Source organism: Coccidioides immitis, assembly GCF_000149335.2.
Source record: "Coccidioides immitis RS genomic scaffold supercont3.3, whole genome shotgun sequence".
NCBI classification, from domain to species: Eukaryota; Fungi; Ascomycota; class Eurotiomycetes; order Onygenales; family Onygenaceae; genus Coccidioides; species Coccidioides immitis.
In genome coordinates this window covers 3174428-3200371 of record NW_004504308.1, presented here as the reverse complement: position 1 = coordinate 3200371, position 25944 = coordinate 3174428, and the positions used below count along the sequence as shown (strand labels likewise).

Below are 25944 nucleotides of genomic sequence, written 5' to 3'. Positions count from 1 at the left end.
CTAGTTAGTTAAAGGACAGATAACCTCCTAATTATGTCAGCAAAAAATCCACTCAACCTTGTCAGATTCACTTTGTCTCAATTTTTCGCGTCAACGGCGCCAACAATTCCGTGGGATATATGTACATAATGACCTGCATGATTCGATGCAGTCTATATTTTAAAAATAGAATATAGGACAATATAAAGGAACAAAGGTAATCCCAGACCAAGCTCCGTCAAATCAAAGGAAGACTCGCTCCCTGTTCGCCTGAAGTTCAAAAAGAAAAAAGGGGACAAAAAGCTTCAGTTCAGACCAGCCGGTCCCTGATGACGGGGTTAAAATATTAAAAAAAAAAAAAAAAAAGGGAGGGGGATTCAATGATTGGAAGTCCTTAGGTTCTTTAAGCATAATTCCGCTCGGCGGGATGTATCGGGGATGGCTCCGTCGGTTGTATGCAGGATGGTTGTTGTAACGACCGCGGTTGTACATCAACAACATACCGAACTCCATCTTCGGAGACATAACTGGGTGGCCGATTCGCTGTTGAAGGCCGTGGCTCTGCAGTCTGAGAGGAACTCTGTCCTTCGGAACCACTTTCCTCCACTCGTTGCCAGTAGATCAAGTTGGGGTTTATTCTCTGTGGTTCGAAAGTCAGCACCAACTCGTCGACGTATGTGGCTGCTACTATAAATTTAAATCAAGCGTCGAAAAGTAAACAAACGTACCATACTGCCTCTCCACAGACCGTATGCAGGAGGCGGGGAAGCAATTGGGGAATTCTGGCCATCATCTTCCGTGTCGCTGGCGGCGATTTCTTCGTCCCTGGCAAATCTTACATGAATCGGCCGGTCTATCTCCGCAAATCTTACTCGCCGACCGTCGTAAGGTCCCTCATCCGAAGGACAATTGGAAGCAACCATGAAAAGGCGCACGAAAGAGTGGCAAAAGTATATCGTAAGAATCATCAAAATGAGAATAAGAAATATGTGAAATTCGCGTCCTTTTATCGATGTCGTCAATGCAAGCGTCATGTCTATACGGTTGATAAGCTTCTTGTACTCCGTACTGTACCTATAATGAGAAAAGTCCGCGAGGGGCTACTTACATACTGCTAGCACGATTGCAAGAATTGAGCCGGATATACCGCAACTGATCATTTTTCTCTTCGCTTCCCTCGTTTTAAACCCCGGGCCCAATCTAAATCGGCTTCTTACGGTATTCCGTCTCGTCTTGCGGGATGGCCTCACCCATGCAATAGGATATCGCCATCTACCATTGGATGGCATAGACGAGTCTCCATGGCTGGACGGTGAATTTTGGGGAAGTGGCTCCTGTGCTTCTCCACTTCCCTGACTCGTTGGAGTTGTGTTCGTTGAAGATATTATGTAGGCGTCGATAGCTTCTGCTGGTGGTGATGGCCCATGGTCGGTGTGTGAAGGCAATTGGCTTCCCTCCGAGCGTTTTGGGGGGAATAAGCGAAATCCTAATCTGCGGCCTCGCGAATTCACGGATAACTGGTCCCCATCTTGCCTTGTAGACGCTGGCTTTCCAGCAAAAACGGATGACACGCGATTGCGAAAAGATTCGAACCGGGTTGCCATCGGCTCTGGTCCCCTTAAATTCCTCTGCGATCGATGTCTAATAAATCGAGACTTTGTTGATGCGTAAATAGCGACATGAAAAGAGTCCCAAGTCTTATTTCCGTTCTTTCATTAACTTCTCTTTTTGAGTATCTGAAAGATATCCACAATTCAATACCCCCTTAAGCTCTGCGTCCGTTTCTTTGGCAATTAGTGTCTGCGTGTGGCTGAACCTTGGAAGGAGAGACTAATTTTTCAGGAGGTTATGCGGAGTACAATGTCCTCAAAAATCGAACTGCCCACAATCCATACCATTCCACCTGCTCACAACAGTCCTCACGATTCGAGTTGCTCTGAAAAAGGGGAGCGAGGTGGGAGGTTTTTCTCAGTGGGAACGACAGAACGCACCATATCAAGAGAAGAGGCGGTGCAAACCATGAACGCAGTAATTTCAACCTGAGACTCGAGGGGGAAAGCCCAGTGTTGCAAATCGAGCCGATGAACCAGCAGGAACAGGTCGCCAGCGACAATTCCCAGAAGCTCACTGCCCTACTAAAATGCAAGTCCAGTCCGGAATGAATCCAATCCAGCCCAATTCCGGCTCAAGGACCGACTTTTCAACGCTGTCCAGAGTTCGACAGGGCGATAGATTCTCAACGCCATAGGACGAGGGATCAGCAGCCCGGAATTACCAAGAGGGCGAACACCCCATAGCGACGTCACAAAACGCAGCGTTAGAAAACCTAACCTGTAACTCAAGTCAAACAAGCTGCCCACAATTGTCGACAAATCTGGCAAGGGTCTCCAGTCAGTGATCTCCCCAGGCCCCTTGGCCAATTGATGCTCTTGAGCTGATTCGCCTGCAGCAACTGTATCCAAGCACAAGGAGGCACGAAGCCGAAGGCGGTTCGAAAGCTCCAGCCCCGCGTCTTCATCCGAAGAGGCGAGGAAAGGACGCGATACATGCTGAGAGGTGTGCGGAGGAGGAACAGGGGGGTGATTTTGGTTTTTTGAGTGGCGTTTCAAAGTTCGTGATCCAGGGGCTATCGTTGGCCAAAAGCCCGCCGAGTGTCCGTGATGTGAGCGCCGGAGAAGGCTTGGCGACACCCTGATTCGCAAACCCATGCGCAACAATACCCAATTCTCCGACAAATCAGACAAGAAAGGGATAACTCTGTTGGTCAATGACGGTGAGCGTGACCATCTCAATATACGAGATTTTGATGTTGATCAGGGCAAGGCATCAGTTCTATCCCGTCTTTTCTCAACATTGGGCACATTCCTTTCTCGGGCACGCGGTGGTAGAAACCGATTCTAGAGACTGCGATGTTTATATTCCGTATGCGAGGGGGATAAATGGGGCATGGACATGGCTCCAAGGAGTTTAATTATAACTGATGATCATTCTTTGAGACAAACACAGGGTGGGAAATTACACTTGTCAAGAGAAACCCGCTTGTCATGGGCAAGATAAGAGATTTAATCCGAGGTTCTAACGGAGTACTCTGTAGTTCCTTAGAAAATGGATGATATGAAACAACGAAAATGATCACAAAAAAAAATAAATAAATAAATATGGACAGCGGGGTATATTAAGAACCAACGTTCCGTTATTCATACTCGTCGTCGCTTGACGACGAATCACCCTTCGACCCAAGCGCAAAAACCACAATCATCAACGTTGAAACAATCATAGTAAACGCGATACCGCCGGGCCACGCATTCTTTGCCTCGTGCCGAAATTCCTCCACCGTACGGAACAGTATCACCCAAGCATTCCCGCCACGCTGCAGCACAACCCCGTGGCACCAACAGCTATCGTAAAGTCCAATATTCTCGAACAGGGTGCTGACGACCAACCATGCCGCATTCATGACGGCGACTGCTCTTCCGCCGCAGCGTAACATAATGGCCATCCTTCCTAGCAAGGCGGGGCCATAGGGACTCGCAGGTCGCGCCATTGCAGCATGCGACAACACCATTGACACAAGCAGAGCCACCCAGGAGATTGTCCCGAAAATACCATAGAGAGCATAGCTTCCTGACCGACAGCCGAGACCTCCGGGTGGTGTGAGATACGCCATGAGGATCGACGCGCCAGTAGCGCCCCACTGTACCGTGACAGCCATGATCGAGGCCAGCACCATCCGCCACCAAACGTCTGGCGGGATGTTTGAAAATCTCGGGTACGTTGCGAATCGTTCACTGTGGATAATGCGAATTTCGGAAATCTCACTTTCGGATACCATGTTGAGAACTTGGGATCCTTTTCTCTTCGAAATCCTATCCGTTTGCCAGCTCGCTTCCGTCTCCGCATCGTGTTCTAAAGCAATACTTTTTGATGTCTGAATGAAAGCGTTGGCCGTCTGCCACCATGTGAATAATCGCGCATAGTTATACACTGGGCCCTTTTGGAGTTCATCTCCGGCAAAATTTACTCCAAGCCAACAGGAATGATTACTGTTCCAATTGCTGCGAATAGATATGGGGCTTTCTTCTCCGTCAAAAGAGGGCTCCTGGTGATCGGAGTCACCCTGGGGCTCGGCTGAGTGATCAAAATGCTTTATGCGCAGGGCGTCTTCCACCGCATCGTGCGTGCTCTGAGTTCCGACGATGACCCATCCACATATTACGGGTATCTGTGACAAGCTGTTAGTGTCGAGTGATATAACTACTTAGCCACAGGGGAATCCATGAACTCACCAACCACACCCAAAGTGTCCCTGCAGTAATCTCCATAACCGGGTCTAGGCTATCGATTGATGTTAAAAATGATGCGATAACGGTGAAGGTGTAGGCGATCACAGCGGAAAGTGCCTGAGCCACAAGAGACGCGGTAACCCCGCGCCTCGAACGCCGTAGCCGCCCATTCAGACCCTGCCACCAGACTTCCATTTGGGGCTCGAGCAGCCTTCGCAAGCTGTCTTGATCAGATGGCACCTGCAGAGGAACCTGTTGCGCCTCAGCAAGGAAATACTGCACGGCGTTAATTTGACGTTTGTACCGTTTCCGGGTCTCGCGACGTAAGCTACCAATTAGCAAATTGAGTTCCCGGCGTACCCAATATCGGTTGAGCATCGTGATGGTCAATGAAAAACCAAGTAGCGCAGGACTACCGACGGCAAGGCAGAGGCTCATGATGTCACTCCACGGACTTCCGGTTTCGTACGGCAGTTGCGCAGTGAGGGCCAGCCATGGCAGAAGATAATTCGTGAAAGCCGAGGAGAAGGAGCTGAAGTTGAAATTCTATCCCTTGTTAGTATCTTAACCTAGTATAAACATAGGTAGATGGATATATGATGTTTACCGGCCAGGGTAAGGAATCAGAGCTGCAATATGCATTGCATGTCTCGATATCAATCCCCCAAGTACGGTTGTCCAAGGAGAAAATGGGCCGTCCAAACTTGTCAGTTAACCCGTGTGTCAGATTCTCTAGGCCGTCACCCAGATATTTTGTTAAGGAATCAAAGCAATAACGTTCCCAACCAGAGACAGGTATTCTTTCTTGAAAGGAAGGGTCCATCTGTGCCGAGAATGCGAGTCTAGAAAATAGTTTTGGAGTTTCATAGTTCCACTGGAATGAAGGGTCTGGATGACATGATAAATCATATTTTATCTGCAGAAATATGTCCTGCATATATTGGTAGGAGTTAAAAAAAAAGAAAAAAAGACCAGTTGCAGCCTTCTTGTGCTGCAAATGAGGCTGTGCGGCTCTTCTGGGCCTGGGGTCAACGGTCCCCCTCTTGACTGATTATCAGAGTCATGCCCAAACTCGGACGTGACACATCTATTTTTAAAAGTATTGTCATCTACTCACGAGCTCGACCTGGCGGGCATTTGCAGAACCAATGAATGTAAGCGAGGCAAAGTTCCCGGAGCACTCGTATACGCACAGCATGCTGGGTTGAGCCCCTCGTCGAAATTCATCAGATCGCCGTCAATCAATCCGCCAAGCAATCAGTCAACAAAGAAATCTATTCGTATATCTGGTGCGTCAACTGCCTTGATCGCTGTCCTTGACTTTCTCCCCCCGGCCCGTATGGAATAATGAGGCTGCTGAGGAAGAAATGGCTATCTGCCAAGCTTGCGGGAAGTACCCCAAGGCGGGAGGCGCACGGCACTGTATACACGTGACATTGCACTGCCCAAGCGGACGGCGGAGCGGGTAAACGGTATTTACTTAGGTCGAGCGCGAAGAGAAATGCCATATCACTGTTTACTGCAGGAAAAGGTCAAAGGCAATAACACATGTCCGTGGAGACGGACAGGAACACACACAGTCAGGGGAGGCTTTATTCCAGCCACTCTTGAGTATACAATACAAAAATCCAAGCCAAAGCGCTAGAAGAAATGAAAAGATGCACACGTTGAATTTTGGAATTTGCCCAGATTCGAAATTATTTGCTAATCTCGCCAAGGAAAATGCAACGATCGGACGATCCCGAAACGACTGGTCGAAGAGTATATGTCAGTAAACAAGGCTTTTTTTTTTCGTTTAAGGAGGATGGAACTTGGGACATGGTCTCTCCGTGACTTACTTATGGGCTCGTCATTTGGCGCAAAGCGCACATCATTGACAACTCCCTTGTGGCCTGGAAGCTTATATAAAATCTTCGCCGACTTTGTATCCCAAATCACCACACTTCTGTCCCCACTTCCCGCAGCAATCTTTTCTCCGTTAGGCGACCAGCTGGCTCTAATGAGATTCTTCTCGAGGCCTGTCGTTGCGCCGTCATAGGTCTTGATGTGTCGATCTGCCGGCGCGAACGGTCGGATATCCCACGTTCGAACGGTGGAATCGTGGGAATTTGAGAGCAACGATTGCGAATCCGGCGAAATCTGTAGAGATGTAACCGTATCTGTGTGGCCAATCATGGAGTATACGATCGATCGTTTTCGAATATCCCAAACGTGAATATCGTTATCGATGCCGCCGCTGTAAATTTCATTTCCAGCCTCGGCCAATGCAACCGCCGTGATGGGCATTTCAGTCTCCAGAAAATCTATCGCGTCTTTCTTCCGGGGATCCCAAATTCCAATACATCCATCATCGCTGCCGCTAATTAGGAGCTCTTGTCCGCGCTTGCTGAGATCAAGACAGTTGATGACTTCTTCATGGCCAACGTGCCGACGTATCCTTTCTCCAGATTCAAGGTCCCAGCTAGCGAGAGTCATATCTGCAGACGCGGAAAAGATAATACGAGAATCGCGAGACCAATGTAAGTCTAAGACAGCGCCTTTGTGTCCGGTCATCACTCCGTAGTTTTCGCATTGCCCGTACGTTCGCCATAACACTAATATAAAGATGGAGATTAGTTCCCATTGCCCACAAGTTGTTGACCTGAATTGCGTACATATTGACCTGTCCATTCCACCAGATGCGATGTGTTGACCCGTTGGATCGAACCTCGTCGCAAACACCTCCCCCGTATGGCCTAAAACCATGCACGATCAGCTGATCCGGTCAATCATCAGGGCCTTTGCCACACTACTAACCTGTAAGTTCCATAATAGGAGCTTCGAGGCCACTCGTCCGGGGAATCTGTGACCACAATCAGCACTCTTTTTCTCTCCTCCCCCCAATTCTTCCACAGGGAAGAGATTTTTGGAGCATGGCATACAGCTTTCATCAGCGCCCCATTTTGAGAGGTGCTACTCGATACAGCAAGAGCATTGTTATTTCCCAAATCTGCATCTGAGCGCTGTCGTTTAACAAGCTGCGTTGACCCGAACGAGTCTTGAGCTGGTCTTTTCTCGGCGGACATCATTATCATCGCATCAAATAAATTGGGAAACAGAAGCGGGAGTCTGCAGTCGATCTCGGCACAAATAAAGTAGGGTGCGATTTAACCGGGAATTATTTAATGCGAGGGCGTGCGACAATCCAGGGGGTGGTATATCGAAAATCACCAACCGCTGCTCGTGAGGGAAACGAGGGTCGAACGGGGTTTGGAGTTGCTCCGCAAAGCAGCAACCTGCTGTGAAGGTTTGCTTCCTTTCACTAGCGCGAGAAGCCCCCCCAAGCAGACGGCGTCTCGGCGGCTGGAGCGCTTAAATTTAGCTCAGCTCCACAGGTCAGCACGCGGGTCTGATCATCGTATTCTAATTTCAAGAACATAAGCATATTTGAACTCATACTCTTGGACTCTCTCCTCCGACACAGCATTCTTTCACTATCCCTGACTCAGAACTCAACACCATCCATCGGCAACTCCCTCCCCAGGGATCTATTGCAGACTTACAGCTTGGACCTTCCCCCCTCATCCCTGATACTGTCAATATCATGTCGGCCACAAAAGCCGCCAGAATAGGAGAAGAGTATGGCTTTATCTTCCCGATGCTACAATCCACCCACTATTATTCGGATCGATGCTAACACTCTTGCTTCCATCCAGGATATGGAAGTGAGTAAAAGCGAATCCTTTCCATCCCGGGCCGCCTATGTTCTTGAGACCCCTTTCCATCCAGCCCGATGGATACTCGCGCAAACAATGCAACGTCCAGATAGCATATTACTCACTGAAGATATAGGACGAAGGTTGACAAGGTGAATGCGGAACTGGTCACTCTGACATACGGCACTATTGTCGCGCAGCTCTGCAACGACTATGACCATGACTACATCGAGGTCAACCGGCAACTAGACAAGATGGGATATAATATCGGAATGCGCCTGATTGAAGATTTTCTCGCAAAGTCGAGCGTGGGGAGATGTTCAAATTTTAAAGAGACCGCAGATATGATTTCCAAGGTCAGAATGCCTCCAGCTTGCCTAGGATGAGGATCGACGCTGAAAGATCTGCCTTGAGCGCAAATATACAGGTTGGCTTCAAAATATTTTTGAACATCACGCCTACTGTGACGAATTGGACTAGCGATAATAAGCAGTTTTCTCTGGTTTTTGATGAGAATCCACTTGCGGACTTTGTGGAGCTACCGGATGATGGACGGGCACAGGATGAACTATGGTATTCAAACATTCTATGCGGCGTGCTAAGAGGCGCATTGGAGATGGTAATTGCGCCCCTAAATGTTCTCCAGCCTAAGCTTGCTCGCAGTTCCACTAAACAGATGACTATGATGCAGGTACAAATGCAGGTAGAGGCACATTTTGTGAGTGATGTTCTACGCGGAAACGATACGACAGAGATGCGGGTCTCGCTGGTGAGGTACCTTGAGGACGAAATGCCGCCTGACGATGAGTGATGTTGAAAAAAGAAAAAGAAACAGAGAAAAAAAAAAAGGAAAAAAAAAGGAAAAAAAAAAAAAAAAAAGACAAAATAAAGCAATGGTGAAGATTTCCCCTGTTGAATTATACTGCGAACTGGATCGCGATCAGATTGTGCATGGAGTTTTTGGGGGCCGTGATTTTCTTTTCTGCCAGCATGTTCCTCTTAGGCGCCCATTGTCCCCCCGTTGATCTAATTTGAGGATGTCCTCCCCTGGAAAGTAAATCTCGCGAAGCCTGGTCCCCGAACCTAGCCGCCTGATGTCGCCTAGAGCCAGCGCGGGGTGCTGTTCTGCAACACACGCACTCCTCCTCCGGCTGCGATCAACGGTCGCCGGGAAAGAAAAAGACAGAGAGAGAAAAAAAGAGATAGAAAGAGAGCCCTTTTCTTTCTTAAGGAGCGAGCGACAGAGGCACGTGACCTGTCATGTCGGTTTCCCGACCAATCAGCGCGGGCGGTCGGGCATCTCTCTCGCAGATGATTTTCCGTTACAAAGAGGGAAAAAAAAAGAAAAAGTCAGAAATCCATCAAGAAGCCCATCAAAACTTCCCCCCGCCTCTAGTCAGGCGGTTCTTCCAATCCACCGCAAGGGATGAGGTTGCACAAGCAAAGAACTGTGAGAAGAAATCAATTGTCTGGCAACTTCACCAATGACGCAGCGTACTGAGATTAAGCATAATAACCTCCATGCTCAAGCAATGAGATTATCGCCATCCGTACGGGAGTGTACCTAACATACATGCTCATACATGCACGGAAGCCGGAGTGGGTGTCCAGTGGAGGTAATGGCGTTACCAGTGCACCGTATTGTGAAATCATGCAAGTCTTGGCCGTGTATCAACCGGTTTGACCTGAGTAAGGGACCCTTTTTTTCAACCCCAACTCTCTCTCTGTGTGTGTTTGGTGTTCTCTCCCACCCCACAGCGAGGACAGCTACACCGGCCAACATTGTAGATACAGCAGGCATCGGCAGCCCTGTAGACTGAAGCCGGAGAGGGTGCCTTCACCATAGAGGATGGCAACTGTTCCTGTAGGCATGGAGATACGTACTTGCGGTCCGGTAAGAATGCGGCGGTACGGTAATTTCGCCGCCCCCCTGCCGCGTGATGGGTGCCGTGACAGAAAGTGCGGCGGGCGGGCGTAACTGCAGGACCTCCCGCTGGCAGCCTCCCCGAGCCAGCGAGAGAATATCATGGACGATTTCTCCCCCCAGCGCCGCACCGATTCCGCTTCAACAAACTCGCTGCTCGCCCGTGATCGCGTCGGAAGCGAACGAAGAGATGAACGTCGAGGCCGTGCTGCTGTATTCACGGGTCTAGGGTGAATTGGCCTGTTCGAGCGTGTTGAGGCGTCATCCAGTCCTCTCCTTCAACCGTCAAATTCCACAGTCACCGCAAACCCAAACGCCAAACCCAATCTGCTGGTCCCTCCTCGCTGCCCTTTTTTTTTTTGCCTGGTAAGCAAATCCCAGCGCCCAACCACACCACTTTCTCCGCCCCCCCGACTGGAAACAGAGGATCAATCGCCCTGCAACTCTACCCGCCAGCCGACTTCATCCACACACTTTCTTCGCGAACACACGCAATCCTCTTCTTTATTCTTCGTCGTCTTTTTTTTTTTTTTTTTTTTTCTTTTTCCATCGCGAAGACGGCGACCATGTCTTGCTAGTTGCCCATCTTCGTGTGGTTATCTCAAATGACTGACGCGCTCCAGTCGACTATCCAAGGTTTCCATCCTCCCTCCAGCCATCGCCAGCCCGCCTCCCGGCCACAACCCTAGAACACCTAGCTTTGATATCCCACTCTTGTCTGCCCGCATCTGCCATCATTTATTTCTTTCTTTCCACTGTCGCTTTCCGTTCCAACCTACGTCCCGCTCGTCGCGACATCAGGCTCTTCCGCCCGAATCTATACCCGTACGTTCCTTCGTTACCGGTTGGTTCCAAGCTTTGTCATTCCCGTGGGACATCCTATTAAAGTTGTTGTGCCCTTCGCTCGCCCACACTCAATCAACTCGCCACCCCAACGCCCCATCTCCAACAAGAACTCAACTTTCAAGTGTCAACAGGTGTCGCTGGATCTAGTTGCACCCAGCCATCTCGCAGACCCAAGAAAGGGGAGATCTAAGCAGCAGGGCTATTGTCAGAGTAGCTTCGTCCTTCCTTCCTCTTACCTTCTCTGGCCGTCTTCTTGTTGTTGACCCGGCAAGCTTCTGTCCCGCTCTCCTCAAGCCCCTCAGTTCCATCCATCGGCCCCCCCCTCCTTCCCGTCGCTTCTCGCCGGAGTATCTATCCCAGCTTCGTGGGTAGGAGTAGGTCAGATCCTTCGCTGGTTTATAACACCAAGTGACTGGCCCAACTCGATACCGTCATGAACCAGATGAACATGCAGGGGATGCACCCCGCCGGAGGCCCAGTGGGCGGCATCCCCATGATGAACACAGGCTCCTCCGCTCCCCGTAGCGACCCTAATGCCAATCCGAACGTCTCCCCGGACCACACCATGGTCGTACAGCTTAACACCTACATCTACGATTACTTCCTCAAGCGTGGCTATATCGACTGCGCCAGAGCTCTCGTCAAAGATAGCAACGTCCCGATGAACACAGCCGCACCGTCAAAATCCGGCCATCGCGACGGTGAAGTTAATGGCGTCGATCCAAATGCGATGGTCACAGATTCAAATGATGATGCAAAACCAAAAATTCCCGACGATCTTCCACGGCCTAATCTGAACGGAGATATGCAGCAAACGTCTTTCCTTTTTGACTGGTTTAACCTCTTCTGGGATGTCTTTTGGGCGCAGAGAAAGAAAGGAAAGAGCACTGATGCGATGCAGTATCTTCAGCACACACAAGTATGTCGAACACGCTTCATGCCTTTTTCTTCTCGCTAATAAACTATTTTACAGAACATTCTTCGTCTCCGTGACCACCAGCAAAACCAGCTTTATCGCCACTCTCAAATGATGCCCAGTCAGTTTAATATGAGAATGGGGAATGGCATGATGCGAACGAATATGCAAAAGTCATTAATGCAGGCAAACGCTCCTAATATGTATGCTATGTTGTGTCGATAGCCAGGCCGTTGCGATGTGCTGACCTTACATCTTTTGCTAGGACTCCACAACAACTTGCGCAGCTGCAGCAAAATAAAGCTCAACTGATGCACCATCAGATGCAGCGCGAGCATTCGGACATTGAAATGAATGGGCATCGCCCTCAGTCACCCTCCTCTGTCGAGAATGCGCCCTCCCCGTCGAAACGACCTCGCCTTGATGGAACACAGGTTAATGGACAACAGATGACACCGAATGGTCGCGCGCAGTCACAAGGAATGCCGGGTCAGCCAAATCAACAGACCAATAATCTGTTGATGCAGCACGGGATCAACCCAAGAAATCTGACTCCGGCTCAAATCCATTCACTGCAAGCACAAAATCCATCGGTACAAGCAAAGTCTCTCCAGGTATATAATCAGAATCTGGCAATGCATCACTCGCGCTCAGCTATGAATAACCAGGGTATGCCAAACGGCTTAATGAATCCCGGTGTGATGCCAAACCAAGGCGAAGTCATGCCCCTACACGACGGTCAAGGAATGCTGCCGATGCAGGATTACTACGCACCGAACGGCCAGATGGCGCAGATGCGACCCGGAATGCAAACGCCCGGCGGACAGGCTGGTGGTGGGAACCACGCGCTTCAAGATTATCAAATGCAGCTGATGCTCTTGGAACAGCAAAATAAGCGTCGACTTATGATGGCTCGACAGGAGCAAGATAACATGGCCCGGGCTGATGGCCAGCCTGGAATGGTTCAGCCGAATCTGGCTCCGGGAACTTCTCCCCAGGGCAGTAGAACCGGTGCATCTCCAAATCCAAATGAGCAGATGAAGAGAGGCACGCCAAAGCTACCTCAAACTGGTCTCCCCGGTTCGCCAAATGTTGGGGATAATATGGGCCAAAGTCGTGGCTCGCCTGCATCAATGAATTTCGCTGGCGGGCAAATGCCCCCTGAGATGGGTGGAGCTGCGTTTTTCAGTATGAAACCCGAAGGGGTAGTTGGCCCCAACGGAATGCGGCCGCCAAGCTCGAATCCCGCGTTCAGTGGTCCTCAAATGACACAACCGATGGATGCGATGGCGCGTCCGCAACCGCCTGGGACAGCGAACAGAATGCCTGCCGGCAACTGGCAACAGACCCCGCAAGGCCAACCTATGATCCCGCAACCGCAACAGCCCGGTCAAGGTCCACCTGGTGGAACTCCTCAAGAGCGAAACGCAATGCCGCCACCTCAAGCTCCTGCTGCGGGCGCAGGTGGTCGAGCTCAACCACCTTCTCCTCAACCTGGCACTGTTGCACCGCCGACTCCACAACAAGCGAACAAACCAGCTCCAAAGACGAAGAAAGACACCAAAGACAATGCGAGAAAGGTAATGAAGGTTAATATCGTATACTCCATTGCTACGTTCCAATGCTGACTGAATTTTTAGCGTCCTACAAAAGCCAAGGGCCCTGCAAATACAGGAAACACGGCTGCAACACCGTCATCCGAAGCGGAACCACCACCAACTCCTACGCCATCGACCCCAATCACCCCTGTGCATCCGAATTCATTCAACAAACCTGGCCCCAATGCTAATGCGCCGCAACCAACACCAGCACCGCAAGCTATCGGGCAACAACCACCGCCTCAGCCGGCGCAACAAGCACCACAGGCCCAACCTCCACAACCTCAGCAGCAACAATCCCAACCGCAGCAGCAACCTCAACAGGATCCCAACCTACCTTTCGGTGATATGAATCTCCCAGATGTGAGTCGAGTTCTGCATGATTCGTAAACGAACCGTGATCTAACATGTTTCATTTAGACCCATAACTATAATCTCGACTTCACCACCCTTGATAATCCTGATATCCTTGAAAATTTTGACTTTGACACATTCCTCAACACCGACGATCCAACCACATTTGCTTTCGAGCCCGGTCTGAGCTATCCCGCCGACGGTGTTGAAGCAGGAGCTGGAGAGACAATGTAAAACCCGTGTTCCTTCCTTTTCACCGGCGTTACTTGCTTATTTTTCTATTTTCATTGTTTTCTACTCCTTTGTTGAGTTTCAGCTAATCTGGCGTCTGCGAATTTTCTTTCCGATGTTGTTTACTCTTCACCTTCTCTACATTTCTCCTTTTTCTCTTCTTTATCGTCTTCACTTTTAATATCGCTTCTAGAATACAACAGGGCAATCATCACACTGAGGATACCGACAAAAGAGCTTTTGACTTTTACTTTTGCTTTTGCTTCCCCCCTCTTCTCCCGCTTTTCTCACTGCTCTGTCTCTGGGTTTACTTCTTGGTTCTTTTCTCTGCCCTCATTTATATCGTTTATCTGCGATTTCCATAAATTGGATGTGGGTGATTGGATGGGGGCGTGGAATGGTGGTAACAAGGTGCAGGGCGTGTTTTATCCTTATCTTTTTTTGCTATACTCCCCGTATACGGCCGGCTCCTTTTTTTCTCGTTTTCTTTTCTTTTCTTTTTTTTCCCCCCTTAAACAGCAAGTGAATTTTGATTTTCCCACATGTTTCCTCATTTTGTCCGGCGCGCGCGACTGTTTCTCGCACTCTTAACGCAATCGTCCCTCTTTGACTCCCTTGACACTAAGCACCACTTTCCCCCTATTTTTCTTTTTTTTCCCCTTTTTTTTTTTTTTTTTTTTTTTTTTTGCTTTTGTCAAAATTCCTTTTTCTGTGGGGTTCACCATGTTCCTTATTATTATTTGATTATACTTGGATTTGAGTGAAATACCTAGGTGCATGCTGTGTTTTCTATCTATCACCTAACCTTTCATCTCGCCTCACTCCATCCATCCATCCATCCATCCCATCATCACCAAAACAGATCATGATGCCTAACTATGAAACGCTGTTATATCATTCAACCAAGCCTGAAGTAACTTCTCTCTCGTCATGTTCCATCTGGCATAGCTAAGTATGTATCTATTCAGGAGGTCTTTTGTCTCTCCTCATCCCACACGAGATCCATTCTCGAATCCCAAAACCTACTTATGGTACAGTACATACATATTTAAAACCCCTCGCACTTTATCTCTGTTCGAATCCTTCGTATCAACGTACCTCCGTAGCCTTCAGATAGCAGCGCTCTCTTCTCAAATCAAGCATTCCTACTTAGCTTCCTAGACTCCGTATTCAGGCACCACTGAATGAAACCTTTTCTTTTTCTCCAATTTCCTAGGTAAGGACCCTGTAATGGCATTCGCGACATGACACCAAAGTGATACTGTGAACAATTTCTTAGACTATTATGCATAATTCCATGCTGGCTAGTTTAATGGCTATCAACAACAATAATGTATACAATACACAGACGTATCGATGCGATTTCCTAGCAATCCTCTCATCACAAAGCCAACCCGTTAGTGGGCTAAGATTCACTCCTTTATCGATCTACGTTGCTTTCTATACATCTGCCTGACTCTATCCTGTAGCAGCTTTCGGCTCGTCAAAATAACCGCCTGGATAGAATTTACGCTACATCCCTCCAGAACTGTGCGGCACCGTCATCACTTCGTTCGGGCATTGAACCTCATTCCAAGCATCCAACTCTATTCGACGTCGGAGATCGACAATCTGGTAGCCCTTGTGGCAGACAGGTCCGAAGAATTTTCCTTTTCTAGTGTTTCTTTCTCCTTTCGGCGAGAGATCTTTTTTGATGGGGTTGGTGACAACGATGACGTTGAATCAATGCTCTTTCTATCTGTCTTTGGTGACCTTTTCCTTTTGCTATCAATCGAGGAAGTAACTGGAAGTGTCGGCTTCAAATGAGTCCCGCGTGAAACAGAACCATCTCTGCTAGAGGCCGGGGATAAGGCTTTTTCTTTGCCAAATGCATTTGGGCTGGGGCTAAGAAGGCTACCAGGGAGTTTTCCGCCAGAAGATGCATCAGACACAACACTGGAAGCAGAAGATACCCTTGAACCAGGCTGGGAAATCTCTTGCAGCGGTCCAGAACGTGTTGCCTTAACGCGAGTCTCCGCAGTAGCCGACAGTTTGGTCTTTTTCGGGGCAGTCGAAACTGGCGTGTTGGCAGGAGCACATGTACCGCCACTAACAACCTTTTTAGGACTCAATGCCTCAATTAGCTGGTTATACTGTTCGTCATCAATCGGAGCTGGTGCGCTAGGTTCTTGGTTCCTTGAAAAGCTCATGTTACTAGATATGGCTCGGCTGCTGCTTGTAGTCGAAGCCACGTAATCTGGCATCGAAACGTCATCCAAGGTCGAGCGATTATTGCTACAATTCCTGTAGGGATCAACAAAAGGATCCACAATTGGGGGAGTCGGGACAACCCATCCCAGATCGCCTTCGGGCCAAAGATTGTGCTGCCATGGCACGGCAGCAGTCCCCTGAAGTCGGTAGGGTAAGTTAGCCTGGCCGGGATCTATGTTACCGATTGTAGGCCGAGTGTCTTGACGGCTTGGTGAATGCGAATGCGCATCATCATCTTTAACATAAGCCTTCTCTCCCCCAACGCTATACGGCAAAAAGGCACGAGGGCCTTGGAGCCACATTCCTGGATTTGGCCAAGCGATATTGGAGTGTTCTAGAACATCTATTCCTCTGGTAAGCATAGAGAACATTTTACTTGACGTTCCATCCATCCTGCTACTTACTTAGAGGGGCATGCTGAAAGGAGAAAACGATAATATCCCTCACTCGTTCAAAAGGCGGAGAACGATGGGGTCTTGTGAGCCCCTCTGCAACAACAACCCTAATCCGGCCGTACATCTCCCCGGCGTCCCAGTGGGTATGGCGCAGGATCTCTTCGTGAAAGGGAGGGAAGCGAATGCAGTCTTGGTCTCCATTTTTGTCCAATTCTCTCCAACTGTCAGTAAGTTATACAATATGTGCAAATACGCCCTGCATGGACTTACGAGAACTCCATTCTATATGCACGTCAGCCTTGGGAGTCAGACATTGGGTATTTTTTCCATAGAAAAACACTTACCGACGACATGAGGCCAATGAGCTTTTTGGTTGAAAAGGCTTCCCCTTGAAGTTTCTCAGCAATGATGCCAGCTCTACCCGCTTCAGTTGAGACTTCTACTTACGAGACGCAGAATCCATCAATGAAAATCCGCACCTCATACATGACAGAGTCATCCGGCTGCATCACACCCTCCAGAACCCTGGTGGGGCGAGGCCTCTCCCAGCTATGAATGGAGACCCTAAACGGGTTGTCCTGGGGAAGACTTGGAATGAAAGTGGTGAGGACTGGAACCTGGCCAGGGCCACCCTGAAGACTGTTGTTATTCTGGGGAAAGAAAAGACTCGGGTTAATGAATGCTTGGGTCTGCAAGTACGGAGATTCTAAAAACTCCGCCATATAAAACTTAGCACCTAAAACTTGAAGGTTCACAGCTGAAACAGAAACAGAGAAAACGAACCACGGTCTTTGGTAACGAAGCACTGCGTCCTAAACTCCTGGATGGGCACCCTCGACCCCTCGGCAAAGAGGAGGACGTCCCAATTCTCGTAGCGCATGGTGTTAATCTTTCGAAGCTATACCAGAGCGGACTGTCCGTGGAGCGAGCAACAAGAGGGGAGACGGAGAGGATCTGCAAACAGCGAGCGAGGGAAAGCTATTCAGATGAACCATCGATGAGACTCGCCAACGACTGGCGATGGAGAGCGGAGGTTGAATGAAGGGCGGAGAATGTGTGTGTGTTCGTCAAGAGCGCAGCAGAGCCGCCAGCCGTCCATCAAGCCTTCTGGTTTCAGATAGGAAGGTAACAGGATGCGCCTCTTCTGCTCATTGAAGGAAGTAATAATGGATGCAAATGACGTCGCAAATTCTCCTTTCTTTTTGGTTCAAACATATTGTCTGGAAAGCTCAAAGGGGGGGGAATAGGTGCTTTCTTGTCAAGGCAACTCATCCATGCGTGTTGGACTACGCGCTTTCCACAACTCCACACTGTGACTACCCCCATTTGTATGGTTATATATGATTATGTGTAGCGTAGTATGCTATGCCTATGTATACATGTTAGTTGGATAGTTGCTACATATTAAACTAGACTGTTCATACCTGCTCATCTTGATTTGATCGCACAAGCCGTCGTTCTAGATGAAAGCCAGCTTTCTCTTGTAACACTTTTTGTTGACTGGATTGAAATCTGACAGTCTAGCATTGAGCTTGAAATCCTCATTATATATTGATATTCATGTCTCTTGTTTATTTTTATTTTTTCGTCAGAACTGTTCTCTTCTGCTGTCCTTGTCTGAGCTGCTTTTCTTGTAAAGTTCTGATCTGCTACATAATAGTTACTGGGTACTCCGTACCTAGTTAACTAGTTAACTAATAACTAACTAGTTAAACTCCTGACTTCCCATGTCTTTCACCCAGGCTTAGAAAGTTGAATTGAATCAACAGTGCAAACAGAAATCTTGCCTTGGGGTCTGTTTTGCAGGAGAATTTGCACAACAAATCAACCTTACCACAATCAAGATGATCATGAAGTGGAGGCCTTGTTCTGTGATGATATCTTTCCTAACACGCTGCAGCTTCCTCTTGGTAAAGTTATATTGAAATGTTGGACCAGAAGGTATATCAATGTGGGAGAGATTATGGTGGATGTCAAGCAAGTCCAAGATGAATGTTACTGTGCAGGAGAAAGGACGGGACAGAAGCTTTCTAAATGAGATGCCTACCAGTAAGTTTGCCTCTCTCTTGCTTACTCTATTGAGAGAAATTTCTTATGAAAATACTTTAGCTACTTTATTGGATTTTCTACCTTTACCTTTACTTTTTATTTTTATGTTTGGGCCTAGCTATTTTTGCTAACCAGCATTTAACCCATTGACATTGATCGTTGGCTAATATGGGAGTTCAAAAGATTGCCCTATTCTGCATCCAACACACTCCCCGGCTGTAAAACACAAGCAGTTTCGCCATCTCAACGGAATACCGGGAACATGTCGATGACATACTGAATGAGGAGGTTGGAGAACTTCACGCGGACATCCCCAATTGTTTCGAGGCTTAACTTTGGAGCAGTCTTGGAATTCAAGTTTGACTGCAAAATTGGTGTTGGACAGGTCCAAAGAAGGGGATAACCCTCTCTACTATGAAGAGAATAGCTGGAGGGGCTGGCCAGCAGTAGAAAGGGTTGTTTTAAGTCGGCTGGCAGATGTTCTATTGAAACTTTTTTCCCTTCCTCCCATATGGGCCTCAAGGAGTAACGTATTTCTTTTTCCGCCATTTTCGAGGTTCTCTTTCCCATGACTTTCTCCATGATCTTTTCTAGGGTGTTGAGCAAAGCGACTCTGCTCAGTAAGCCTTGGCTGGCCTGTTGTCGTTCTTTCCTGGTTTTCTGAGAGCCGCTGTCTCTGTCACAGACGCCCTACTTGGATTTTTACGGCAAAGGATGCCGTGAGTCCGTCGAGCGAGACATACACAATTACATCTATCCAAAACAGCTCCCGTCGATCCCAGAGACTTCTTTTCCAAGCAAGCCTCCTAGGCTCCCTTCCAGTGAAACGCCAACATATCCCCTTGCTGGCTATCAGGGCTGGGGGAAGCATCATGCATCTCATTGCCATGCCCAAGGCGAAGTTTTTTCTGGTATTGATGTTTCCGGCCCTCTCCATGCGTCCAATAGACCCAGCCTCCCAATACAAGAAGGGTCAAGAGGACGGTGGCCACGCCATAGATCCAGATCCAAGAGGACAGGACTTTTTGCTCCTGGCCAACTTGGAAGTTGAAAAAGGTGGTGCTACATAGCGTCTGCAAAATGAAGCAGAAATAATCAGTATCGAGTTCTGGCAATACTTTGATGTAACTGGGGGCAACTGGTGTTTCGATGGCGCCGAACACTCACGGCGGTGAACATTCCGGGTAGGAACAAAAGTGTGACCACAGCAATTATCCGCATATCCATGCTGTCACGCCTCTGGCTCTCGGCAATGGATCGGTTGAGATGGTTATCTCGCTGTCCGAGCAACGTGTAGATCTGCAGTCATGATTAGAAACATTGTCAGATTAAACAATAGGAATTTTCTTATCTACCGTCTGTGTCTGAGCTTGTATGCGCTTGTGGGTGTACTCTGCAGCGCCAAGGAAGTGTGTGAAGCTGCTTTTCATCAGGTCCAGTTTTTCGATCATTGAGGCCCAGTATAGGTCGCGTTCAGCCGTAGTAACTGCATAAGCAGCCGTTGACCACTGAGCTAGTGTTTCTAAGAACCGGAGCTGTGTTTGACAGATAAATTCTATATGAGATATTGCCCCTGGAAGAACGGTCAGTTTCCTTATAGTTCTGTCCAAATCCAAGGCCTCGGATCTGTTGGGATGATCTGGATCGGTGTTGCGATAATGTAGGCCCGTATCATTTTCAACTTCCCATACTTTATCGCGATGTAGTTGTAGAGAATTTGAAATTCTTAACAATGATTCCTCGATGAGTACGGACGGCAGAAAGAGCGGATGCGTAGGCTTAGAATCATGGACAGACCAGTCTTTAAGCCACATTTTGAGAGATTGGATCGAATTATTGTGAAGTCCGATGATTAGAGCACATGTTTCCCGTGTCTCTCCATTGTAGCTCATTGCAAGGCAGTAGAACCAATGCCCACCGTGGTTATTCCGCAATACCAGCCCTACATACTATTAACATATTCTCGTGCGTCCAGGGCGAGGAACATTCGCTAACCGGAGACACGATCGATCTGAGCCACGGCCTTTGCTGTATAACAGACTGACATTTCCCTCGAATCGGCAAGATAGGTCAAGGAGGGGAGGTTCCAGGCACGGGTTATACTCTGTAGAGTGCGCCGTGGAATTGCTCCTAAAGCCGGAGGCTCACCATCTGGAGACGCCGGGCTGAACCTTTACGCTAATCAGTGTGTGTCGTCAGTTGGAGGATGCTTCTCAGCGTACAGGACCCTGAGAGTTGCCTTTGGCCGAGCTTCACGAGGCTGCAGTGGGTAGTTAGTGGTGTCAGTCGGCAGATTGGCCCAAAAAAAAGGGAGGGCCTTAGGAGATACCCATTGCAGCAATTCTTCCTCGCTCAAGAATTTCTCACTGGAGCTGAAACCAGCAGGGCTGTTCTATCGGGCGCTCAACTCTTAGCTGAATAGTTCCCCGACCAAATTACAAGCCGTTAACATACGAACTCATCCCAAATTTCAACGTACTGCCACTCGCGTCGGGGTTTCAACACTGAGGTGCGTCCTGATTGCCCAAAACGGAGCGTCTTCATCTCGATAACCTCGATTCTTGGTTTTGACGAAAACGATAACCTGGTATACAAAAGAAATAACACATGCGGTATGGATGGGAGAGATGTCTGTCCTTATATGCGCCACAGCTGGCAGTAGATGTGAGAAATCTTTTTCTGGCGCCTGGGACGTTTTGCCCGTTCATTTTAAGTACGGACAAATTTTAATGTGCCTTGTATTTCACTGCCTCGCCTATCAGCCTTGTCGAATTCTTGATATTGAGCTTGCTGTACTCCGTACTGGGCGCCTTGGACAGCCTGAGCCGCAAGCTGCTTTTAGTGTAACTAGCTGTTTCAGCATACGGCAACCACCATTTCCTATACCAATTGCTAATTTAGAGGCCTCAATATCTAAATCTCAAAACATTTAATTTATTGGATAATTGGTACTTTATTTTCTTCGACTGACCTTTTATAATATTAGCATAATAACACTCTAATCACTAGGTATATAGTTAGGTGAGTACTGAGTCGTGCAGCCAGGGACACCGTCGCTTCAATCCTCTGTTAACTGATATTGTGTAATTGAATTACCAGGTAATAATCACGAACGGACAAACTGGGTATTCCATTCCGAATCTTCAGTGGCTAGTCCGTACCTAATCCGGTATCGCCATACTCAAGGTCGTCCGCAATATCGTACAAGCTCATTATATCGAACCGAAAAAAAAATAAAATAAAATAAAATAAAAATTAAGCAGCCAAATCCATGAGACGCTACAAAGAAAATGGCAGATAATAGTCGAGTACCATAGGAAAAGGGTTCGAATGAGCCGCTGCGCAGACTGCAGAATACAATTCAACCACCAAATTGGGGAGGGGGGAATATCACCTCACCAATTTTCAGAAAAGGAAAGCTGCAGTTGGAGAACTCCATGAGATACGATGCCGCTTCAAAGTACCAAATCCAGTTAAGAAAAGAAAAGGAAGAAGTCCATTGGAAGTAGCAGACAAAGGATGTATGAAGAACCGCGCTGGGCTAGAAGCCTAAAGTCACATACTCATATGAGAAAAAAGGACGCACCGTTTGGAGGCGGCCAAAGAAGAGAAAAAAAAAAGTAAAGATGTTAAAACGAGCGTCAGATCAGTTTACGAAACAAAGGGAACCGAGCGTCAAAGCTTGCGTGGTAACAGCGTACACAGCGAGAGCATCACATTCGTAGGGAAGAAAAAAAAAGGCGACTGGAAAACGGGCCATTGTTGACGAAAGTCAGAAAAAGTGAAAACATAATGGCTGACGGTGTTGTACACGTAACAGTTTAGCAAGAAAGCTGGGGGGGAAATAGACAATCTTGGGCGGAGCAAAGCAGAAAAACATTTCAATTTTGGCTGTTCCGTGACATGAGAAATGAAGAAAACTTTTTGCAGACTGCCAACCCAAGGGTGCGACCGAGAGAATTGGAATAGGAGTAGTACCGAAGCTTAAATAAATTGGACATGTCGCATTCCAGAATCCTGGGAAAACGAAGCAACACAACTAGGAGGCATGACAGTGCTGAATCAATTTGAAAGGGTAAAGAAGAAAATAATAGTAGGAATTGCAAACTGGGAAAACACTTCAAGAATAGTGAAGGGAAAAAAGAGGCAAAGGCTGAATCCGCAAAGAAACGTTTCACGAGTACATTAAGTGCCAAGCACAGGAGAAAAACGCCCATCAAGAGCCGTAAAGCAGAGCCTTGTTAAAATTGAAGAAAGACCTTAAACTAAATGTTGACACATGGACCCATCTTTCAAAGAGACGCAGAACTCCTGCTGGTGCTTAAACGAAGACGAAACGCTCTCACTTCTAACCAGTCAGTCAATTGTCCAGTATGGAAGAATCGCAGGGCTTCGAAGACTTTACCTTCATTGGCGCAAACCCGCCACCGTATTGGTGGGATGGCGGCATGCCCATGGATGGATAGATGGGTGGGGGTGGTGCAGGGCGATAGGGTGTGCCAGCTGGCCCGGAGTTGTTCTGAGACCGACCCCAGCTAAGTCTGACACGGGAGTTGCCAATCGGGTAGCCTTGCATCTGGTTGATGGCCATCTCTGCAGCATGACGTTGAACGAACTGTACGAAGCCGCAACCCTTGCCTGGGGGAATCTTGACGTAGGTGATCTCTCCGAAGCCTTGGAAGAAGGAGCGAAGTTCGTCTTCAGTGACATAGCCAGACAAACCGCCAACGAAGACAGTGGTGTTGTTAGGATCAGTGAACTGATTCATCGGCTGCGGAGCGCCATAGTAGCCCATCGGTGGACCTCCCATCGCAGGTGGATACATGCCAGCGGGAGGGGCACCGGGCATACCCATCTGGCCAGGAGCACCAGAAGGACCCTTATTCTTGGGAGTCGCAGTGGAGATGCGCATGGGACGGTTGCCACAGTACACACCCTGCATTTCAGTAAGAGCACGCTGCTGATCGGTCTCGTCGGAGAATCTAACAAATCCATAACCGCGAGACATGCCGCTGATTGGGTCGGTCATAATCTTAGCGGACTTGCAAGATGGGAAGCGACTTTGGAAAAGGGAAACCAAGACGTATTCGTTAACCTCGGGACCAAGATCACCGACGAAGATGGAATATTCGGGGGTGCGATCCTCACGACTAGGATAGATATTAGCAAAAAGAAAACCAAAAATCTCTACTGGGAGGAACTCACGACCTGTCGGACAAACCACCACCGGTGGCCCAGTTGAGCTTGAATGGGCGATTGGTGTTGGGCATAGGAGTTCCGTTAACCGACAAAGCCTTAGCAGCTGCCGCAGGGGTCGCGAAATCGACGAAACAGTATCCGGCGTTGCTCCTAAACGTATGCCTGGATCAGATACAGCCCTGCCAAGCTGGGGCCAGAAGATAAAAGAACATACCCAGAGAACTTGTCACGAATCATCTTCACGTTAACCTGTTCGCCCATCTGATACCAGATATTGCGGATGAAGTTCTCATCAATCCATGGCTCAAGCTCACCCATCCTATAAATGCGGCGTTAGAGTCGACGTGTTAAGTTGAAGAAGACGAGTAAATGTTGTTAGACTTACCAGAGAGTGGTCTTGCCTTCACCAGATTGCTGTCCACCGGGCGCAGCGGAAGCTTCACCTGGAGCAGGGCCTTGGAAACCAGGAGCAGTAGCATCCGGCTGACCCGTCATGGTTTGGTCGGCAGGAGGAGCAGGACCCGCAGGATTGGCAGGCGACTCGGCAGCGCCGTGCTGATTCTGAAAAGTATCGAAATTCTGGAACGACATGGCTACAGGATAATGATCAAGTTCTTCCGATATGCAACGAAATATACCGTCTAGATACTTTTCAAGAAATCGTCAAGGAAAAACCGTGATGGACCTACAGGGTTCCCAAAATAGTTAGCAACTCGAGTAGCTCAGCGAGTGGGTTTGAATGGCGTAGCCAATTGGGGCGACATCAAATATTCGCGTCCGTTCTCGAGAGAAGTTGTGCGATAGCCGACAGAGCTAAGGCCCTAATTGTACGATCGCGTCCGGTGAACAATAATTCAAGTCGACTCACCTTCAGAGTAAAAGCCTTGCAAGGTGCGATATGCTGCAAATACGGCCGTTGCGACTTAAATCGTAGGGTCGTTAAGGAAAGACGGGAACAAACACGAGGCTGAGGATACCCAGGTTGACGACGAAGAGAGACTCGCGTGTCTGTTGCAGAAATCATCACTGTTAGCAACAGTTCACCTGGCTGAAAACATCTAACATGAGCGACAACAAAAAGGAGAATAAAAAGGGAAAAAAAATGAAAGATGGAAATGCACCTAATGAAGGAAGCAAGATCAGAAGTGACTGAAATGACAGGAGGTTAATTGACAGTTAAAAATTAGAATCGCAATGACGTAGTCAAAGTCAGAAGGTGAACAAAGAAAAGATCAGACGGAAAGTGAATGGGAAATGAAAGCAAATGATGTTACAGCGACAACCGGAAAGAAACCCGCCGAACAAGAGTGAGAGAAGGGTGAAAAGGGAAGATGAAGAAATGTGGGCGATGTGGTTTGAGAGTGAGGATGTGGATTTGAAGAGGTCAGCAGGTGCGCCAAGCAGGATGGAGAAAAAACACGGTAGCGTGCCGAAAAGACACCCTAACTAATAGTGTCCTGGACAAAACAAGTTGGGAATCACAACAGGTGGGAAGTTTCTGTAGTCTTGCACACCAATGCACCATATGCAGCAACAATGCAATAAAGGCCTGCTAGTCCGGTTGGTTTTGCATCTTGCTGCGCATTATGTTCGGCGTGGGGGTTCAGGTCCTGTGCTGAATTGGGGCAATCCCACTAGACTCAATGAGTCGCTGATGGGAGATCCATGACGACAATATATTCTTTTTACACTTGTGTTGTTCTCTTAGCCAGTCGCCCACCGGCGCCTGCCAGCACTATCCTTTGTCAACAGCCTCAGTTGCGATTCTCATATCAAGGTATACCTGGCTGATGATGATGCTTAAGGCTGTAATGCGAGAGCAGGGAGCAAGTCACATTTCAAAGGGTTCAAGCGCTTTAGGCACGGCTGTAGGTGGCGACACTGACTAAAGAGGAGCAGGATGCGGGAGACTTTAAAAAGATGAGAAGATCCTGCAATTCGCTGCATCACACGCCAGTCTGGCCAACAGGAGTGTCAACCCGGTTTTGAGGCGTGCTCGACTATCAAGGGCGGCAATGGTGTAGATCGATTGTCCTTATAAACCTTTCGAAACAGTCCAGCCCGACAGGCGGGCGCAAGTATAAAAACCGAACAAACAGAATCCGCAAAAACAACAGAGTGACTTTCTTTAAAAAAAAATATAATAAAAAAAAAATAAAAAGAATAAACAAAGAAAGATGCTGCTATCAAAATAAAGCCACTCACCAAGCCTTTAAATGGCAAAC

At 48.2% G+C, this 25944-nt stretch overlaps 9 protein-coding genes across 9 annotated transcripts; 2 read left to right on the top strand and 7 right to left on the bottom strand.

Moving 5' to 3' along the window:
• Positions 1 to 82: 82 nt before the first annotated feature.
• On the bottom strand, positions 83 to 1583 carry CIMG_07747 (uncharacterized protein; the record flags this gene model as incomplete). Its single annotated transcript, XM_001240583.2, has 3 exons — positions 83 to 619; positions 708 to 1015; positions 1088 to 1583. 3 exons carry the CDS (start codon positions 1581 to 1583, stop codon positions 383 to 385), a joined length of 1041 nt encoding a protein of 346 aa, XP_001240584.2. The 3' UTR covers positions 83 to 382.
• Positions 1584 to 3022: 1439 nt separating this feature from the next.
• Positions 3023 to 5188, bottom strand: CIMG_07749 (uncharacterized protein). The gene is made up of 3 exons (XM_001240585.2): positions 4870 to 5188; positions 4266 to 4808; positions 3023 to 4201 (listed from the first exon to the last, which is right to left on the bottom strand). Exons 1-3 carry the CDS (start codon positions 5083 to 5085, stop codon positions 3173 to 3175), a joined length of 1788 nt encoding a protein of 595 aa, XP_001240586.2. The 5' UTR covers positions 5086 to 5188; the 3' UTR covers positions 3023 to 3172.
• Positions 5189 to 5720: 532 nt separating this feature from the next.
• Positions 5721 to 7542, bottom strand: CIMG_07750 (U5 snRNP complex subunit). The gene is made up of 5 exons (XM_001240586.2): positions 7184 to 7542; positions 7059 to 7104; positions 6917 to 6997; positions 6101 to 6856; positions 5721 to 6012 (listed from the first exon to the last, which is right to left on the bottom strand). Exons 1-5 carry the CDS (start codon positions 7334 to 7336, stop codon positions 5960 to 5962), a joined length of 1089 nt encoding a protein of 362 aa, XP_001240587.2. The 5' UTR covers positions 7337 to 7542; the 3' UTR covers positions 5721 to 5959.
• Positions 7543 to 7700: 158 nt separating this feature from the next.
• On the top strand, positions 7701 to 9811 carry CIMG_07751 (BET3 family protein). The gene is made up of 5 exons (XM_001240587.2): positions 7701 to 7880; positions 7958 to 7966; positions 8094 to 8313; positions 8385 to 8576; positions 8649 to 9811. Exons 1-5 carry the CDS (start codon positions 7846 to 7848, stop codon positions 8766 to 8768), a joined length of 576 nt encoding a protein of 191 aa, XP_001240588.2. The 5' UTR covers positions 7701 to 7845; the 3' UTR covers positions 8769 to 9811.
• A 7-nt stretch (positions 9812 to 9818) lies between these two features.
• Positions 9819 to 11039, bottom strand: CIMG_13311 (uncharacterized protein; the record flags this gene model as incomplete). Its single annotated transcript, XM_004445109.1, has 3 exons — positions 9819 to 10566; positions 10724 to 10760; positions 10964 to 11039. 3 exons carry the CDS (start codon positions 11037 to 11039, stop codon positions 10509 to 10511), a joined length of 171 nt encoding a protein of 56 aa, XP_004445166.1. The 3' UTR covers positions 9819 to 10508.
• CIMG_07752 (cAMP-dependent protein kinase pathway protein) lies at positions 10763 to 14161 on the top strand. Its single transcript, XM_001240588.2, has 5 exons — positions 10763 to 11646; positions 11701 to 11846; positions 11909 to 13232; positions 13284 to 13604; positions 13662 to 14161. The coding sequence occupies exons 1-5, from the start codon at positions 11161 to 11163 to the stop codon at positions 13827 to 13829; spliced, it is 2445 nt and encodes an 814-aa protein (XP_001240589.2). The 5' UTR covers positions 10763 to 11160; the 3' UTR covers positions 13830 to 14161.
• Positions 14162 to 15125: 964 nt separating this feature from the next.
• Positions 15126 to 17670, bottom strand: CIMG_07753 (uncharacterized protein). The gene is made up of 6 exons (XM_001240589.2): positions 17255 to 17670; positions 16919 to 17228; positions 16816 to 16859; positions 16742 to 16753; positions 16481 to 16684; positions 15126 to 16419 (listed from the first exon to the last, which is right to left on the bottom strand). Exons 1-6 carry the CDS (start codon positions 17349 to 17351, stop codon positions 15413 to 15415), a joined length of 1674 nt encoding a protein of 557 aa, XP_001240590.2. The 5' UTR covers positions 17352 to 17670; the 3' UTR covers positions 15126 to 15412.
• A 1187-nt stretch (positions 17671 to 18857) lies between these two features.
• On the bottom strand, positions 18858 to 21150 carry CIMG_07755 (uncharacterized protein). Its single transcript, XM_001240591.2, has 7 exons — positions 20975 to 21150; positions 20850 to 20912; positions 20743 to 20780; positions 20516 to 20691; positions 19876 to 20462; positions 19688 to 19819; positions 18858 to 19593 (listed from the first exon to the last, which is right to left on the bottom strand). The coding sequence occupies exons 1-7, from the start codon at positions 21062 to 21064 to the stop codon at positions 19327 to 19329; spliced, it is 1353 nt and encodes a 450-aa protein (XP_001240592.2). The 5' UTR covers positions 21065 to 21150; the 3' UTR covers positions 18858 to 19326.
• Positions 21151 to 21657: 507 nt separating this feature from the next.
• On the bottom strand, positions 21658 to 24353 carry CIMG_07756 (mRNA binding post-transcriptional regulator). Its single transcript, XM_001240592.2, has 5 exons — positions 24105 to 24353; positions 23934 to 24038; positions 23726 to 23869; positions 22926 to 23670; positions 21658 to 22865 (listed from the first exon to the last, which is right to left on the bottom strand). The coding sequence occupies exons 1-5, from the start codon at positions 24308 to 24310 to the stop codon at positions 22863 to 22865; spliced, it is 1203 nt and encodes a 400-aa protein (XP_001240593.2). The 5' UTR covers positions 24311 to 24353; the 3' UTR covers positions 21658 to 22862.
• Between the last annotated feature and the right edge of the window lie 1591 nt (positions 24354 to 25944).